Raw genomic sequence first — 20,509 nt, 5'->3', positions numbered from 1 at the left:
GACGGAAAGCACTAAGAGAAGGATCTAACAGCATGCATTCAGCACATAGGCCCTGATCCAAACCTTGGGAAAGGTAATAGATTTTCTATTCGCTCCATCTCAGATCATGACTTTAGATTGCCTGAGGGGAGAAAAATTACAGTTTTTCCTTTACTTGTCTTTCTAGTTTAAAATTATAGCTTAAATATTAAATAGAACATCTGTATCTACCTAACTTCTGAGACTCAAGTGTGGTTCAAAGATTTTACTTCAGCTCAAGAATAAGAATTTTGGTTCCACTGAAATTCACGCAAATTTTACCATTTCCTTCAATGAGGCTGGAATTTCACAACAGGTCCCTTATCAACTCACTGTTCAAGAGGTATATTTCTAATATTTTTTTTAAAGAGATTGAGCAATTCTTGACAATAAGGCATCAAAGCAAAGTTTGAAATGTCTTATATAGTCTGGGCTGGGAAGTATTTGTGATGCTACTCTGGTATTTTAGCTATTTGCTTATCAGTAATATTTCCCAAAAGATACATGCAACAGTTTGAACCAAATAGCCAAAATAGCTTATATAACCAAAACGTAAGGATATTTATTCTGGGAAGCAAACCTCGTTGTATAGAGAGGAATGGCCAATTTAAAGGTAATCATGAAGGGCCAGCTTGGGGAACACGTCACAAGTGCAGAGATGCTCTGCCTCCTTGCAATAACCAAAACTACCTACTCACAGGTCTACCCATAACTGGCTGTCAGACAGTCTGGGTAGAATTCATGCTGAACTGTACTGCACTAACATTACTTTTAAGCTGCAGGGCACAGTGTTCACAGAATTATGGGAAAATAAGCAAGAGATTTTGAATCTCATTTTTTGAATTCCTATAGCTAGTATATAGCATGTTCTATCATTTGTGCTTCACTGTCTCATACACTGAGAAATATCCTGCTTCCAAATGCTTTGTTACAAGCCTTGACAGATTCCCATTTGAACACATTAGATAAATTAAGAAAACGATGGCTGTTCAGCTTTGTCTCTGTTGGATGATCTGGTGCTTCTCTTTGCTCTAAGACTGTTGCTTTAGCTTTTTGGAGGGGGGGGGAGGAGGAAGAGAGAGGATGAATATATATATATATATATATATATATATATATATATATATATATTTAAGATAGAAAGCAAGCTTTACTATTTCATGACTTGATTGTCAATAAAAAGAAAGCAAGCCAAAAGCTATTAGGAAGGTTCCCCAGTCCCTCTAGGGTACTGCTATGCTCAAGGGAGAATTCTGCTTTTACTGAATTGCTCTTAGGACTCTTAAGAAAAACCTTCTTCTAAAAGAAGATTTGAAAAATAACCTAGTGTTTCTAAAGATATTAAATATTCTTGTTTGATTTTCTTTCCACACCAGCTCTCATTGAAAGGTAAATGAAGTGAGTCACGGTAATTAAGAAATCCCAGTATAATAAGAGCATTCTAAACATTGCAGCACTATCTTATGAATTCTTTTCTTCTCTCTGAACCATACATGTGAAGAGGACTTTTTCTGCTTTACATAAAGCTATATTGCACTTCAAGCACCTTATACCTAAAGCCATCAACACACTTTGCTCACATCAGTTACCAAATTCCCCCAGTGCACTTCAAGGATTAGGTTATGCATTCTTTCCTTTTTGAATGTGGACAAGATGACTGTGACAGACAACTGTCTATTCTGACAGTGAAGAGGCATGTATCTTCTGTGTATTTTTGCAACTAGATCACTGGGTTTGTCACATAGTCACAATTTAAAGCAGTCTCAGGCCTTCTCTGTGGGACGGAACTGACCTCTAAAGTGTTGTTACTTCTACAGGAATGAAGAGGAGTGGAAAGATAAGTCTTCTGTCCTGCATTCTGGAAAAAGCGTTCCCTTATGCCCAAAGGCTCTGAAACTGAATATCCAAATATGGTTATCCAGTTTTCTTAGGAATCAAAAGCACAAAAGCAATTGTGATCTTGTTCAGAAAATGAAGCCCTAAATCTCTAGTTTTGATTCTTATCTTTGGATAAAGTAGTCAGCAAATTACAGACTAGTTTTAACATATTTCTAGTTATTTAAATTCAGTTATCAGCAATTCTACCACATTCTAAAATCTCTTACTCATGTAGAAAATAGAATACTATACTACAGAGGGAGTAGATGTACACACCTTTCTCTGTTTCTCCTGGGGTTCAAAAAAAAAAAAATAAAAACCCCAAAAAACCCAGCAATACTATGAGAGTAGACCTGCCTGTTAATTAGATACTTAAAGCAAGTGAAATTCATCTTCATCTCTACATACAACATCAGTACAGCCCCAAGTGGTAGCCTTCAGCATTGCAATTCACCTTTGTTCCACCATTGAAAACTGAAATGTGATGCAATTACTTCATCATTAAAAGAGGTCACCAGAAAACCATAATATCCCACTGGATTAAACAGATTATCTTGGTGTCATCATCCAGCCAGTAGTCTTTGTTTATGCTCACTTCATGTTGAGAGTAGAAAAGAGATCATGAGGAATCCAAGAGATGCAACATCTTCCTAGCATACTGCTAGTCACACAAATTCAGTCCTATGCCACTAGTAATGATATTTAAAATACTTTTGATTTCAAGAATATGGAGGCAAACATCATCTTCAAATAAAGACAAGTACTATGAAGGCAACATGCCCATTTCTAGGGGTAAAGTAACTACAGTTCTGCAAATGAAAACGTAAGAGACTCATGTTGTTTAATATGAAGTTTGATTGTTTATGAAATAGTGTCTGTCTGGCAGTGCTTTAGCAATGCACAAGGTACATAGTTTAGTGGTTTTCACTTACCTTTGCCATAGCTGAATTTCTAGTGGGAACGTCCTTGAGAAAAAAATTTTCAACTACATCTTTTGCAAAGCAGGTCTGTTTGCACACAGGGCAGGAAAGGATACCTGAATTTAAATAAATAAAAGAGCAGAGACCAGTCATGTGAATCAGGAAATGATATAAATCACACTTCACTGATTGCTAGCTTTTATGCATCACACCAACACACTTAGGTCCAGGAAACTAAGCTATTCATCAAATCATAAATAACTTGTGGCTAGATCTAGTAAAACAAACAGGTAAGGAAAAAAATCAAAACATTACAATTCCTAGAAATACACTATGGTTCTGGGTTTTATTTCAGTATTTATTGGTCTAAATTCCCATGAATTTATCAGTACTTACAGCTCTAACAAAAACTGAGCTGCATTTTAAGTTGAGTTTTCTTATTCTGGATCTACTAGTATTTTTGCATACTAGCTATTGTTCTTTCAGACAAACTTTATCTGAAGTACACTCAGGCATAAAATATCATGGCTTGATACTAGTTTTAGTGCTGTATGCTATGTTTCAACTATGAAGTCAAAGAGGAGTATTAAGCTGCCAGCAAAAAGTCAGAACAAGAGTTTCTAATAGACACTGCAAAACATCTACTACAAGTACAGAGCTAGCAAAACATGACCAGACTTTTTCCAAAGACAGCCATGAAGCGAAGCAAAGAACACTCCGGGCGGCAGAACCTGGCTTTTGTTAGTTACTACATGTAACTGGAAGGAATTCTAGTATTTGCCCATGCTGAGAACTAACACTGCAGTTTGAGAAGAAGCTGTCCATAACTGTATGACTGCACTTCTGCATCTCTGCTATTTCATTCTCAGGCTTCTTAGGCTAAGACTTATTACTTACACTTACTGAAAGGTGCAGTGCATTTTGGAAAAGGACTATACACATTTCTGACCACATTCTCAAACTACTGCAGACCTGAATCCAGTCCTTCAGAGATGATGGTACTATATCAGTCTTTTTACTTTAATAAGTCCTTTTATCTAAACCTTTCCATTTTATTGAGAACAAGATTTCAGTGCTATGCTCACTTTGCCAAATAATCAGTTTATGATAACTAAAAGCAGTATTTTCTATGGCTAAATGAAGTAAACTCACTTAAAGCAAGTTTTTAAAAGAAAGATCAATGACAGTTTTCTACTGCATTGACACTGTTCAACATTTTTTTTCCTTAACTAAAATTATTTTTATGTAAAAAAAATAGCTTGTAGAATAATTAAATCTTAAATCATCCACCACTCTTGGAATTATCTGCATGGTTATCAGAGATGCTCATGTTTTCCAAGGGCTTGATTTTATCTGCCCTTGGGACATGGCTCCTGCAGCTCCTGACCAGATGCACCATTCTAACCCCCAATATTGAATGTGTCTCATTTTTCAGAACTGGGTTACTGTTCTTTTAACAACAGTACTTTGCTTTAACAGAGACACACAAGCCCTTTCTATGTTACCACTTTCAACAAAAGCACTTTGCAGTCAGAAGGCTGCATACGTTCACTTTCATTCATAAATGCTTACATTTTTTTGAGTTGTGTAGCATCTTCTTTGAAGAGGACATACTACAAAGAATTGCTTTCACAAGGTTAAGACCTTTTTAAGCTCTATGTATTCAATAAAAGCAAAAGCTTTTGAGAAATGTATTGTTTATTATTTTCCTGGGTCACATTCACAACATGATGGTGATTCGGGGGCTCAAGTGACAAAGCAAGGTCTACCTCACACCCACTTAACTGTGCATTTCATATAACCATGAGTGTTCACATAGCTGTGAGAAAGAGCAGGCCAGTATCCACAGGTGGCTGTGCTACTCAGCTATAAGTCACCCCAGGGGAAAGGGATTGCAAGTGCTGGCAATACTTTGTAACTCCCATCACCAGAGCCACGCTTAAACAAATCTCAAGTTACATATGCAGAAGATGAGCAAAGGGGCTTCACTTGATTAAGATGCTAAAGATGCCGTGAAGGGAGAAAGCTGTACAAGTCTTCTAAACTCATCCTTTCTTTTGCATCTTTAGTACTATGACTGCAGCTGAAAAAAATGTTTACCTACAATATCTGTAGCTAATCACCTTTATATGAGAATGTCTTTATATTAGTCACACAAACCTCCCCATCTTTCCCAAATTATGGTTCTGTGTGTCCTGTGGGTAACTTAACAGTTCAATTCTCTACAGAAATGTAAAAACAGTAGGTGCATTGTAGTAGCTAAGGCAAGATGTTATAAAGACAGTGCCCTCCTAATCCTTTTAAATGCTGCATACTACAGGCACCAGTGAACTGTAGTACCAGATCCTAGGATGAGGAACAGTTTCAGTTTCCATGTGAGCATCTTACAAAGCATCATTGTTAAAACAATAGCAGTAGGAACAAAGAAATAGATGCATTTTGATTGATAAGCTAGGAAGCAAAATATATTTTGCAAACACTTCTCAGGTAAGTCTCATAGGTCCTGCTCTAATTCTTGCTGCAGTAGCTGGAAATCTGTACACTGACTTTAGCACTTCAAGACCTTCAACCAGTTTCTAATTCCTGTAACAGCATTGCCCAAACAGCGCTAGTTCTAGATCTAATACAACAAGAAAATCTCCAAAACTACATAAGATGTCACAAATTGACCAAAGAAAAAAATTGCAACAGATTACTTTCTGAAGTGGGAACTGCATGACATTAAGTTATTCCTTCTTTTACACACTATACTGGGGAGCAAAGTTTTATAAAAGAAATTTCTGGGAACAAATGCTTACTGAGAAACAGAAGCAGTGCCCAGTACTTAGCCATAGCAAGAGCAACTTCTGTACATCTATTGCATAAGATAAAAGTTAATATTGAAATCACATATTTTATTACATTCCAAGACTACACAGGTCGCACAAAATGTTAAATCAAATTATACCAACTGAATGATATCTAATGGAATGCTCATGACCTCAGATGGGTTCATGTGAACTTCGAATGGTGCTAGTTTGTTACATACCAGTGAAACAAAATACATTACATAAAGAATGCATTAATTTGACAACAAGTACTATTGTCTTTTTATTAAAGAAAGCTTCAGTACTCTAAGAAAACATTTCATTTATGAATTTGTCACGCATGGAAGCTTCTTTATATATGTTGAGAAATAGAACAGTATTAAGTTGAGAACAATCATGATTTGGAGATAGATGACATTGTTGATTAATTCCAGTGCTTGAAGCACAATTAATTAAAAGCAATGCCCTAGATGCCATGGAGCAAATATTTCCCAGTTTTCAGATCCTAGCCATGCTACTGTAATCCACATTGTTCCAAGTACACACACAGTGAGTTACATGCATGCACATGTCAGGATACTGTATTAAATTCATTATCACAATCAAAGATACAGTTTTGATTGGGTATATGCAATAATGTATGCAACTGAATTACAATGATTTCAAACCTAAAAAGCCCTTGAGATGAATAAGACATGTCTAGCTCTTAGTTAAAAACCCAAAATAACAGAAAAACCCCACAAAACAAAAAGAGCAATAGCTAACAAAAAAAAAAAAAAAAAAAGAAAAAGAAAAAGAAAAAGGATAGGAACACCATGGCAATCTGTACTGAAAGTCTTACTTGTCCTAATACTGATAACTTCACTAGATCCAAGGAGACATATTTACATCTTGTAGAAAGAAGGTTCCTTCTGAATATGGTAGCTTTGGAGGTCATACTTGATCAGCTAATTGGGCTTCTCATTTATTTCCTTTTCCATTAAATAAAAATCTGTGCTCACTGGAAATGCCCATCTTTTTTCAATATAAATTCCCCAAAGAATTTCATGATATTTTGGCATAATAAATATACTACAGCAGAATAGTTTATGAAGTAATTATCCTGAAATTATGCAAACCTTACACACGTGTTTACAAATAGCCACAAGCTGCAGATACTCCAACAATATATAACGTACACACTGTGCTGCACTTACGCTTAGAGTACAAATCACCACTGAAGTACAAATTCCTAGAAACCCCTTACCTCTCCTCTGGATAAACAGACACTTAGAGAGCTACACAGTTCACGGTTGCTTGCGTTGGAAAGTGGATGGTTATTAAGCAGAACTGCACACACCGTGTGCTCCCTGGAATCAAGCTTTGCCGTACTGCAGATAGAAGCGGCTACACTTTCCGCAGAGTATATGGGACTGCTCCCCCTTCTTCAGTGAGAAATGCGGACAAATCAGCACAGCAGAGAGGTGTACTGGACCACAGCAAGATGCATATTTTTCTCTTTCCTTCCTTCTTGCCCTCACCTCTTGAGATTCATTTAGGCCTCTCTTAAGTTGCCTTGGCTGTATTTTTCCTGAAGTGATGAAATAAAAATTCCATAGCAGCACCCTACTTCCCTCTGCCTAGGTCTTACCTCACTCCTCAAAGTAACCTGGAACAAGTGGGCAGAAAAAGAGAAGAAAGCTTTTCTGGATTCAGGTAGCAGCTCTTACAAAGCCATTTACTCCCACCGTATGCTTTGTGGACCATTCCCTATAATATTTCTGGCCTTTCTGTTTCAGCACTGCCTCTAAATAATGATGCTAATTTGTTCTAAGAACCCATACTTTACAGACAGTTCACTTAGATATATCATTATTACAGCACTGTGGGTGAAGGGATGAGTAATCACAAGCCCTAGAGAATCACTGTTTGCACGTATGAGAGTGATGCAATTGTTGGATCCAAATAGCAATCCAACATGGAATTACAGGATTCAAACAGAGTTTACACATTAAGAGATCAGGACCCAAATTCAGCTTTGTTGCAGTCATGCTGTCTGAATAAGGTCCATTATCATAAAAATATCTAGAAATAAGAAAAAGCTAAGAGTGCTGTCAACATGCTCTATTTCTGTAGGCAAATCTTTGTGGTAGGGAGGATGTTGTAACTTTTTTTTTTTTTTTTTTTTTTAAAAGGAGCTCATTTTCTCCTGCTTATCAGTTGAAATCATTATTTACAACATCACGCTTCTTTGATAAAGAGATGATGATGAATTTAGAAAGGCTGGCAAGGATCCTAACATTGGATTTAAACCCTGTTTCAGTGTGAAGGATAAACCATGTCTAAGCTATTCTCAACATATCTGATTTACCAGCTAGCATTGAACCACCTGTGAAGACTACAACATACTGAACAGATTCCCAGAAAGTTTCATCATGTGCATGATATGAAGGAATAGTCCTAGAACTACATTCTTGCAGTGCTCTACTACTGCCTTAACAGCCTTCTCTGGCAGCCCACTGAGCCCGAACAGCACCACAAAAGCCACCAGCAGTACAAAGCAATAGACATTCAAACACACACCCCAACACACGCTTCCGAGCTCTGAAAAACTTCAGCAACAGATGTGTACTTTCCTGAACTGGTTTGCAGCCCTTTTTCATAAGCCATATGTTCATTTCCACTCTCACACTCTCATCAGCAATAGTAACTAGACAGTAGGTCAGGGAAAAATGGAAATTCAAAGTCAACAGATCCCATGGCCAGACATGGGCACTCAATCTCAACACTTCAATCCCACATCTAGGATATTAGAAATCCACCTTCCAAAAAATAGGGTTCTTCCACCAAATTCCACTAAATAGCATATCCCATTCAAGCCCTAATTCCCCACAGGTCAGATTTCTCACTTCCCATAGCTTTTTCACTTCTGTTAATGAAAGTTGCTATGCTGCATTGCACCTAGGGAATAGTAAGTGGATGTCGAGGTAGTTACGCCAGTACAGAGCGTTCCTCTAGAGAAGCATAAGTAAATAGCTGAGATTTGTGCCGTCCTTTGGTTTTTGCTCCATCTATATTACAGCAATCTAACTTGTAAGTGATAGGGCTGTGAATAATTTGCAGCAATCATCTCTGAAGGAACAAGCTGCAACCTCTGGACTGTGTGCAGAAATGGAGTATAAAGCCCTTTTGATCATCAAAAGCCTCAACTTGCCGTTTTGTTTCAAGGTCTTTCAGTCTAGTCAGGTTTAAACAGGAAGAGCACTCAAGTTAGTTGTCCAGAAAATAAATCAATGCAGATAATTAACCTATTATTACCCTGAGGATTGATTAGCATAACAAAACAAACAGTGGGGCTATCATGCACATTGCATTTATTTTTGCTGTCCACATGTTGCACCTATTCCTCTGCTCTTTTTCCTCCAACAACCATCAGAATAATTATTCTCAGTGAGCATTAGCTAGAGCTCAAGCTGCAGGCATAACTCACACTTCCTTGGAGACCCAATTATAGGTTATAGGAGACAGTTGAACAGTTCTGAAGACAACCTCCCACTCTGCATCTTCATATATATTTAACCAAACCCAGCTGTTTCACTTGCCTTTTGAATAGGGCAGGTAAACAGAGTGAGAAGAACCAAGCCCTTCAAGTAACTTAATCCATTTTACGATGACTAAATATATACATTATGCACAGTAGACATACTGTTTGGAATGAGCTTTTTACTTCCCTTTTCAGAAATAAAACACGTATTTGGTGTTAACTGGATCTAATTAAAGCAAATGGATATTTCCTCTTCAGAATTAAAAAATGTGATGCATTGCATCACTTGCCTTACGTGATCGCATCAAAATATGGCTATTTAAGGCCTGCAGATGCAACAGCTGTAACACATAAAAGGCTGAACTATACTCTATTGAAAACCCAAATACAGGATTAAGATCTGCAAATATTCTTATTTTTTTCATACAACTTTGTGCAAGATAAAGCATTGCATGTCAGCACCTGGAGCCTCCTCCTTATGCTGCTACACCATACTCCTTATGGCAATACACTATAAGGAAAATGAGTCTTGAGTCACAGAGCTCAATTTTTTTCACGAAATAAAACCCCTTGAAGATCCCTCTGAACACATTAAATGCAAGCGTGACCAGTGCTTGGATGTGTTTTGGATGTCCCTTGCTAGCAAGCAGTTCACAACTAGAAAATCCATAGGCGTCTGTAACACCTACCTTACAAGCTAAAGAAAGCTGAATATAGACAGCTGAGAATAATGAAATGCAGCAACTGGACACATCAACTGTTGAAGTCGCATGAGCTCTCTTTAATGATGTGGTTTCACTTAGTTTTATCACTTTGGTTTGCATTTCTCTAATACATAAGCCTGTTACATTTCTTGGCGTTTAAGTGGGGATCTCAGACTCTTACACATGCAAAACTAATACAACTTAAGCATGGACAGAAAAAAGCCTAAACAGCTTAACTCTCAAGATCAGACAATCTTGTAAAAATATAAGCCTCTGCTACTCTTAACTCAGCTATTTTCTAAATTATCATATTAGTGATATTTAATATGCTTAAACAATTTAAATCAAACATCTAAAAAAGATTTGCAGATGATATGATAAAGGCCAATTTATTTTGGTATCCACCCCCAATGCAGAAAAGAAGCATAAGCACTAGAAAAAGAATGGAAATTTTCTGAAGGTATTCAGAGCAGTGAATACCATCAGATCCAAGGCAGCACGCAAAAAACCAATTTTGTATGTTTGTGCTTTGTACTGTAAATGGGAATTCATACAGGCAGAACACATGTAGGTTCCTGGGAAAGTCTTCATCTGGAAAATTTTCATCTCTGGAGACCTGGGAAATTTGACCTCTTCCTCAGTCTCTTAAAAAAGACAAACAAACGGAAAAAAAAAACACTATTCTTTCCCATGCACTAAACAGACTAGAAACATACCCCATGCAGACCTGTAGAGGATTTTGTTTTATTTAAAAGTAAAAAAAAAAATGGAAAGCAACATTAGACTGCAACACAGAGACTAAGTATCAAATTACTGGCAGTGAACTCCAAACCAGTGGTCTCAAAGTCCCCTTCACATTAGTAACACCTGTAGGAGCCAAACTTGCATTGTCTTAAGCTCATTTAAATTATCACCAAACTCTGAGTTATGTAACATTGTAATTTTGTAAAATTGGTGAATTATTACCAAACAGTGCAACTTCTCACAGCTTTTAGTAAGTTCTAATGTATCTGCAGCTTTTCCATAAGAGCTCAGGCTATCTTAGAGCTTTCATTAATGATTTGTCTTAAACAAGAAGACTGAGATACAGGTTTAAAAGCAGATGTCCATCATCAGTCAAATACTAAATACCAGGGACATTTACTTCCATCTTCTCCATAGTCTTAATATAACAACAATAAACTAGAAAACAGCTTAATTTTAGTTAATACTCCTTAGAGTACAGTATATTGAAACACAGATAAAATGTACTCTTGCAGCAAACTTCAGATTGACTTCACTTGGAAATGCATTCACTTTTTCCATTCATATATTTTGTCTAGAGGATTCATAATTGACAAGGAATGCATTCTTGTAGCAGGCAATATTATATGTTTCCTCAGCTGTAGTGGCTTGGCACTGTTTGCATTTACAGTTTATTATTAGCATAAATATATAATCATGCTGAAAGATAACCCTGAAAATTCAGTTGACATAGTAGCAGCCAAAACTCAGCAATCAGTGCAGATAAGCAATGCTTAGGATCTTACCATCAGATTATTTCAGAGATTTTATCCTAGCTGACCTATGCTGGCTGCAGTTTCTATCACCAGTTTAAATAAGAGACACAGATGTGTTGTCTTTGCCACTCTTGTTGCTCATATATTAACTGAGTATTTGCACCTGGTGTCTCACTTCATTTACTGGGTCACTGTTCATTACTTTTCCTCTGTTAGTTCTCCAGTGTGGCTCTACACCATAAAAGAACCCAATCTATATAAGAATAGGAAAAAAAAAACTTCAGCAATACAGAGAGAAACTAACCTTTGTTCCAATTTGCTATAGATAAGTAATCCCTGATCCACTTTCAGGAGCGTTTAGAAACATCTAATATTTTACTTCTCTAGCAAGTCACAAGAACATCTAGTTGCACTTCAAGGGATATACATTGACTTTCATCTTGACAAGCAGAAACAAGCAGGAGAGGGTTATGGTTTAGAGGCCAAATGAGAATACATAAGTAGTAATGTAGTGGGTGTTTTGAACAGCAATTATGAAATAGGTCCCTCAGACTTTAAGTCCACGATGATTGGACATTTAAAAATTTGTTCTCTTTGTCTCCTAACACCCTCTGCATGAATAGCTTTTCTCCTCTCACATTTATACCCTTTTCTTTTCTCTCTTGTTTTCTGCTAGCCTTTCAGCAGCCTCTCCTGGAATTGTTTTCATTGATTCTCAAACCTGAACTTGCCTGGCTTTGGTTATCTAGTCAATTCAAATCATCACCACCTCAGGGAAGGTATCTTCTCTTCCTACATGCTTCTAAAATCTGCTATGGAACAAATAATTATGTCTCTTATTCATCTCAGTGTCAAACCCTGTGAAAATATAAGTAGTCTTCATGCCGTTAGTCTTATTGTAAGTCAGTAATGAATCTAGAATGCTTCCCTGTGACAATATTCGATCATTCAGTTAAAATGAAATGAAATAAGATGACTGTATTTGTGATTTAAGTCTTGTCTTGTTCCAAAAGGTTATCTATTTTCTCTTAACATTACTAAAACTTGTGTAAGTTCAGGATTTCCAAAAGCCACAGCTGTGAAATGTTTCTCTGTCACTAGCTTTACTCAGCTTGTGAAAGTGAGTTACAATATATCCTAGAGTCTTGAGAGTTCAGATTGAGCAAGACCAGTTTTACAATGAGATATAACAAAAGTGCAAGAGAGTTTCAATGCCCTACAATATACATGTTAAAGTAACAATTATTGTGACCGCTGTTAGGAGCAAAGAACCAGAAGTTTTTATGCCAGTGCTTGCTGCAGTGTTGGTGGGGAGGGGGTAGGCTGGGGCATGGGGAAGAGAAGGACAAGTAAAGCAATCTGTTACCAGAACCAGTACCTCAGAAAGTTCCAACATATCCAAAATATTGGACAAAGATGTAGCCTAGTAACTACCTTGTATATTTATTCATAAAAACAAAGCAAATATTCATAATGCTACACTTGTTCAAAATAGATTGAAATCAAGCCCACTCTGGAAAAATTAAAACATTACCTAATTGCATCATTTATATTCAAAAAGTTACTGTTGGATAGAAATTACTGTTTTAAAGAAGTATGCTTTTTAAAAAAAAAAAAAAAAAAAAAGCTTCTCAGCCCTTCTGTTATTATAATACTGCATTACAAAGAACATAAGCAAAAAGGAGATTCTCAAGTATTACCTTCATACATAACTTCATACTCAGCGGGAACATAGCTATATCCTTGAATCAAATATGGAAGACAGTCCTTACAGAAGGAATGAAGACAAGGTAGCATTCTGGGGTTTCTCCTCTGCAGGTCCCATCTGCACACCAAACAGTTCCTCAGCAGATCCAGGGTCTCCATTTCTGTTGTCTGAAGTTTGACATCAAGAACCTGAAGTGTCACAAAATGGCTCATGACAGCCCTTCCACTTTACAAAACACGTTCACTCAAGTGCAAACTACCAGGTAACTGTAGGATGTGCATTCTCAAAAATAACATTTTAATCCTTTTGAAGAAAGAGGAAGCTCCTTGCAGCTGAAAAAATCACATACTCACTTAAAAAAAAAAAACTCAAAACAAAAAACAAAAAAATCTTTGCAGATTGTTGTGCAGGAAAGTGTGGTTTAAGGTTTACAAACCATGATCCCACTATCTCTATAGTGCTTGTAACTTCTGTAAAAACTGAAGTAATCTTTTCTATGGATCTATTTACAAAGTTGTTACCAGGCTGAATTGTCACATGCTGTTCACTTCCTGCTAAAAGCATTCAAACTGTGCAATAAAGATGATTATTTTCCTACTGCTTTTATAATCTCATGTTTTGCAATTTTCAGTTAAACAAATAATAAGCATAACTGATCATGCCACCATCATTTCAGCAATGCCTGTTAGAAAGCTGCCTTGATAAAGCTAAAACTTTTCTGCTAACCTTTGTGGAAATTAACAAAATGCAGTTCATAGTAATCAAGCTTCACCTGTCAAGATGACCACAGATCAAAACAGATTAAATCTAAACTTTCTACAAGCTCAGTTGTGTTTCTCTTGCTGCCTGAGCTCCCCAAGGTAAACTCGCTATTTTGTGGCTCATGTTCCACCCTTAATTTTGAAATTTTCAGAGTTGTCTATCAGACATAGCCTGCAAAAGGAAACTTTTGCAGGCTGCAGTTCAATTTCCTTTTCTTTGTGGAGGAGCATCAGGGGAGAAAAAGCAAATATAATCCTGTCTCCCCTAGAACCAGCCTTCCAGCTGACAGAAGCTCCCAGGTTTGGAGCCTCCTCAGTAGCTTCCCATCACCTTGGCATTGTGGCCTTGCTACCAGTAGAACATACAGTGCGGATATTCTCTTTAGATTTCCCCTCACACAGAACAAAAACCAGCTCTAGTCATAGGAACATATATTCTCTTGAGAGATTCTGTCTCAGGGCAGGATCTAGTGGAAATGGTTAGTAATCAAGTCTTCTGTGATGAAAGAAAATGATGAATGTCTCAAAGTCAAAACCAGTCTTGCATTTTTTTAAAAAAATGGACCAATTGTTTCAGTCTATATCGCTTTTTAAGCTCAAGACTCACTTCTAGAAACAAATGAAAGTAGACATCCACCAACTTTACTGAATCAACATATCAGACAAATTCAAACCTACCACTAAAGCTCAGCTTATTGTAATTTCAAAATTAGAGATCTTTTTTAAAATGAGCTGTGACAATTACACCTGTGGTATAACTATAATAGTCCTTATTGTATGAGCTCACTTTTTATAGAGCATCTTCATTAACTATATTCCATAGGCAAATGTCCTTTGGGCAGCGTGGCTTCTCATCCTGCTTTGTCTCCTTTATTTCTTGCAACTACAGTTAAGATGACAAATGACAAATCAGCACCTATAAAAACATACACTTTGTGCAATAGGAAGCTGAGGTCTTAAACTAAGATGTTGTTCAGACAGAGAAACCACAGCCCAGCACCAAAGCATCAATGCACAGAGAATTTGTGCAAACACAAAGCCTAATATTGGAAAATGCTCTATCATCATAAGTGCCAAATCAGTGGCTAAACATGCAAAAGTGGGTTACCCTACCTTTTAATTTATGCTTTTGTGCATAACTTTATACAAGCTTTTAGGGGGAGTAGAGAACAAGTGAGAGAAAAACATTAAAGTTTCCTGCTGAGCCAGGTATGCAAACATGGCTACATTACCCGTGACTTGGCTACACTGATGGGAAACAACAAGTCCAGCAGCAGCAATTACGAGGAATATAAACTCAGCTGCATTTAGAGATGCGAGGTGAGGGTCATGAGGCAGGATATGGGAAAGGAAATAGATAAAGATGGGGAGAACTGGGGAGGCAACTGACAGGCAAAGAGGTATAAATGGAACAGGAAAATAAGTACCAAGCAGTTGCCTTATCAGCCCGAATGTGGGAACAGAGAAGACACCGTATTTCAGAGTGTCCCCTCAAGACTGGAAGAACAGTCAGGGCCACCATAAGGCATCAGCAGCCTCAACACTGATGAAAGAGAAGCATCTGGATATTACAGGCTTGGAACTTCTATTAAAGCATTAATTAATTTAAAACAAAGGAAGTTCATAAAGGAAATATTCATAATTGTATTTCTGTATTTTAAGACTAAAATCTTTATGTAAGCCTAATTTTCTGTGTTCCTCCTTTTGCTCATATTTAATCAGATGGTTTGTATTTTTTTCCTTCCATGAAGCTTGGATGTTGCTACAAGAGGCATGTTGCAGCATTTTAAAGTGTTGTAACATTATTTCTAGTAGTTTTGTCTTTAATTGCTTCATTAGTAGTATCTTCAATTGCCAAAAGTTTTTACTCTACTTGAAGTCATAAAACTATCCCTATTTACCAAAACATATCAGATAAATATCCAAAAGGAAAACGTTTCACATTTAAAGTTAATTGGTCTTCGTTCTTTTTAGCTTCCCTGCTCCTGCTCTCTCATTTTGCAGATCACCAAAATACCAAAATCCTTTACTGGGCATTTTCTCCTCCCAGAAGGAAAGATAAAGGTGGTGTTGACAGTCATCCTTGGCTTTTCTTACTAGACTTTGCACTTAAGGCACTGTAAAACACAAACGTCACAAGTTGTTAATTAAGTAGGAAGGTATCACTGAATTCCAATCTGAACAATTCACCTGAACAATCTCAAAAACAGTTGTTTCAGCGCATTCAATACAAATGAGAGAAAATAAAGAAAACTCAGCAACAAAGTAAAATCCTGTATCATTTTTCTTCAACAATTGTTAAATCAAAACCAGGAGCCCAGTGCAAAACACTCAACTATTTTAAACAAAACCATCAACTCAACTGAGTAAACTGGCTGAATAATTAGAGTTGGCAGTAAAGGCAATTCTCTAGTTTTTACTCAGCGCTCCCGCTCTCCGGGAACCCTCCCTGCCGGTGCTTTGTCCGGAGAAACGGCCCCCTCACAGCGAGCGGGCGGGGCGCGCGCCCAACCGCCGCCGCAACGGCCACCGCGCCGCGCCACGAGGCCCCCTCGCGCCCAACGGCCGCCGCGCCGCGCCGCGCCGCCTGGCGGGGCGGGGCCCCAGGATGAGTGACGTGCGGCCGGCGCGGCGGGCGGGCTGCACGCGCCGGCGGAAGGGGCTGCCCCGAGCTGTCGCGAGGCGGCGGCCGTTGGCGCGGCGAGGGGGCTCGGCGCCACGTCCAGCGCTGCCCTGCGGCTGGGCGTTGGCGGAGCTGCTCCTCAGAGAGCTTTCTAAGCAGTTCAGGTCTGTCACCAAAGTAAGGTTTCTCCCTCCAGTTCTGTGGAGCTGGCATGACAGCAGCAGCAGAGGAGGAAGGAGTTGGTCTGGCTCGGCTCGCTGCAGGCATGGAACAGTGCAGGTCAGCGAGCAGACACGGCTCAGCTACATTAGAAAAACCATGCAAACCACCGAAGCTAGCCTAGCCCATCCCTAGCGGCGTGCACTCACCAATACGCTGTTCACACAGGCAGTACTTTTCCTCCTGTCCAGCTGTAATTGTTAATCCTTGTACAGTATTTATAGGCCTGCTCTCACTTAAATGAATAATTAAAAGCATAATTACACTTTAGTGCTAAGTTAGCTTTTGAAAGATGCTTCCATACTCAGTTGGTTAGAGCATGGTGCTGCCAATGCCAAGGTCGCGGGTTCAATCCCTGTATCGGCTATGCTGAGGGTTGGACTAGATGATCTCCAGAGGTCCCTTCCAACCTTACCAGTCTATCAGTCTATGATTCATTCAGTTCTGCCTCACCTTTTTTGGTACAATTCCTTATTTGTATACTGTTTGCAGATCATACTGAAAGACTTAAGTAACAATCCCATCTCTTTTAGAATACTGTGGCTTTTTCCTGCATGCAGCTGGAGTCACATCCTGGCATTTCCAATTGTTGTCCTGTGCTATAGTTATTGAAGAATACTCATCTTTTTTCATTAACTTTGTTCACGCTTTAATCATCACATTGTTACCAAAACCAGAGCAGTAACATCTAAGTATAAAAAAAATGTTTAATTAAAAAAGGCAATTAAAGGGAGCAAATTAGGAACAAGAATTAAGCCATCAAGTATTAGCCATAACTCAGTTGCTCTTGAGGCTTCATGCATAGCTGTTCCAGTACCAAAAAGGAATAGCTAGACAGTGATAATCAAAGAAAAGAAACTTCTCTCAGAAACTAAAAGGAAGCATTAAACTAGGTCATTAGAATAACTCCTTTGGGATGCGCATTAAACAATATTCAGCAATATTTCATGTAGCATTTCATTACCAGTGATACTTACAGATGTGAATATCATGATGCAGACAAACATGACTGATTGTAAAGAAATAATGCAAGCTATACTGTGCTAACCTGATTAAACTTTCATTAGAAGTAAAGATTTTTTGTTAACTTAATCATTAGGTTCATTCTAGACATGGGGAAATTTTCTAGACCACCAACTGTTAAAACAAAGCTATTCAGTAGAGCAGACACAATCAGATTTGGTGAAGTGTAGGCTTCTGGCATGAAGAACTTTTTGTACTCAGAAGACAGACAACTGTACAAAATATCTATTTATTTTACATTTAAGACCCAAAGCATAAAAGCTGCATCTACTTCTGTGTACCTCAGTGAGCTACAGCCACCTGCCTATTGTCATGTGCACTTAGGAGTACTTCACTGTAACTTGAAGCTTTTCACCGATTTTATGATCTGGTCAGGCATAAGATTACTGTCAGGAAAAAGTAATAAAGGTCTCATTTTGTAGTGCTGCATAACTTACCTTTGAGGATTGAACTGAGTGCTTGATCAAGATTCTGGTTACATTGCCTTTGTTCTTTTACTTTTCTTGCAGCCACGTTCTTCAGCACCTGAAATGCATGGAGTGTTGGACTCTGCTTTCTACAGCTCCTGGGTGCAGCTTTTTGCCTTCTTCCCTGCCCCCCCATCCTCTCTCTACCTGATAAGAAAAGTTTATGATAAAGGAGTCAGTCAATTCAGTACCACGCTAAGGTAATTTGTACACTACAGCTGCACAGTTACGTTTCACAAGATTTAGCATTTAGCTTTGACAGTGGTTAACCTGTATCACATACTAGAAGACAGTGGTCCCAGCAGTCACCTCAGTATTTTAGAGACTATTCTTGAATTGTAACTCTTCACAACAGTAGTATCAATCAGCAGAGACAAACTGTTTTAAAGCAATGCATGTCAGCCCAAAACTTAGTAATTGGGAAGTGCTAGGTTAAGAGTTGAAAGGGGGTTACAATTCATTAACTAAGATTGTCACTTGTTTTGTATGCTTACTACTAAGAGTCTTAAAGCTAATATTGCTAATAGCTACAGATTACCTTCTGGTATATGTGAAACAGTGTCTACACATCAGACACTTAAGAGGTGGTAAAAAGCTGCTCACTATGGTATAGTGATAGTAATACAGTTTGGTTTTTACCCTTAGAGGTTTTGCTTCAGCATACAGGGCCAAGCTTTGCATTAAAAACTGAAATTAGCAGTCTGCAATGCTTTTCATAGTTATTTTAATGCAAATATATCAGAAATTCACTTAGTTGCTTGTATAGTACAGCTCCAGAGCTATGCCATTCTTTTACATCAGCTGTAGGCAAGGTCAGAGCTAGTAGGTGCTACTGTCTCTCGCATGGTAAATTGAGAGACTGCGTACCCTACCTGTGGAGGATTGCAAGAGTTAAGACAGTAACAGTCAATTAATTCAGGTATTAAGCAACAGTTTCAGTACATTGCTTCTGTTAGCTTATAGGAAGAATACCTGGACTGTGTATCCATGAAGACAGCAATATACTGTTGCTAACCCCTAAAGACATACCAACATGGAACTGCTGCATTTAAATCCAGTAACTCTGACAAGAGGCTTTAAAAGCTTTTATCCTAACACAAGCTAACTAGTTTGCCATGTTACCAGTAGGACAGATCCCATATATTGCTTTTACAACCACTATGAATTAGTGAGATTTAAAAATTAGTATCCTGCCAGGCCACTTTGTTCCTATGGTGAAAGAGGTCAGTCTCATCTCAAAGGCATTCAGTACATTGACAGCAAGGTTTGGCCTACATAAGAGACTAAAAAATAATGTTATATTGACAAGGAAGATAGAATTTACACTATATGTGGCTATAAGCCTTATGCTCTTACAATTATAGGATGCAAACACCTCAGTTTATACTCACAGTATTAGAGCAGTAGTTTCTAAAACACTATAAGATAAAACAGTCTGCATTTTAGATGTTCACTGCTATCAGAAGATGGAGTTATCATGCATTTAGCCCAGCAGCAGCAATCAAAGCACCATAGAGGGACAAATACAGAAGTCATCTGTCATAAAGCCCTTTCATTAACAATACCACTAAAACATAAACAAAAGTTTGACCACATTGTTGAATGAAATTCAAAATACAGCTGATTTCTATGTATAATACTGAGGGAGTAGAAGAGGGAAGATCACTTTTTGTTGCAACTACAAGCACTGTAACTGTAAAGGGCACATGATACAGGATGGTTCTGCTCAGAAGCTGGAGTTGCTCATGACACAGCTGTATGCTAGGCAGATGCCCTTAGCAGCATCTGTAGGAAAAAACAAAGAACAAAAAAAAGGATCTTCATACCTGTCTCAAATGCTTCTAATAACAAAAGACTGGCAATCATAAAATGAGGTAGGAACTTGGGATTGTTTAATTCCCACCTATTCCCACTTATTTCTCCCCTGATTCTCTACTATATCTTATCTCCACCATTAGATGGAAACACAACTAGAATTGTTGTGCAATCCCAAAAGGAAACCTGTGGCCTGCCAATCACAGGTGATTGCCTATAGCAAGTCTATTTCACGCAGCTACTTTTTGTACTATTATCCGCTCTGCATCATTTTGTGCTTTGTCTTCATTAATTTTCCCATCCCCAGAAGTCAAGGCAGGGTCCCTATAATTCAGCTAGATGTCATCTTTGCATACAAGTCTTATCAGTAGAAAATAAATCACTATTCAGAGAGCTGTGAAAAGGATCACCGATCAAAAACTGCACAATAAAGGAAGAACTCATCTATAACTACCTCATAAAGATAAAAGAGCAACATATTATTACATGTCAAATAAGAACTGAATACTGGACACTAATCAGGCAGCTCCAAATCATACTGAGA

General features: G+C 38.0%; 1 protein-coding gene across 1 annotated transcript in view; it reads right to left on the bottom strand.

Moving 5' to 3' along the window:
* The window catches only part of TRIM66 (tripartite motif containing 66), a 48,576-nt gene extending 35,307 nt beyond the window's left edge, over positions 1 to 13,269 (bottom strand). The window contains exons 1-2 of the mRNA XM_062577348.1: positions 13,050 to 13,269; positions 2,829 to 2,932 (exon numbers count right to left, since the gene is read on the bottom strand). Of these exons, the coding sequence (XP_062433332.1) occupies positions 2,829 to 2,932; positions 13,050 to 13,269 (324 nt within the window). The remainder of the gene's footprint in view (positions 1 to 2,828; positions 2,933 to 13,049) is intronic.
* Positions 13,270 to 20,509: the final 7,240 nt, after the last annotated feature.

The sequence above is a fragment of the Rhea pennata genome, chromosome 5 (genome assembly GCF_028389875.1).
Source record: "Rhea pennata isolate bPtePen1 chromosome 5, bPtePen1.pri, whole genome shotgun sequence".
Taxonomy (NCBI): domain Eukaryota; kingdom Metazoa; phylum Chordata; class Aves; order Rheiformes; family Rheidae; genus Rhea; species Rhea pennata.
Note: the sequence above shows the minus strand (reverse complement) of the source record. Positions and strands in the feature narration are given on the sequence as shown.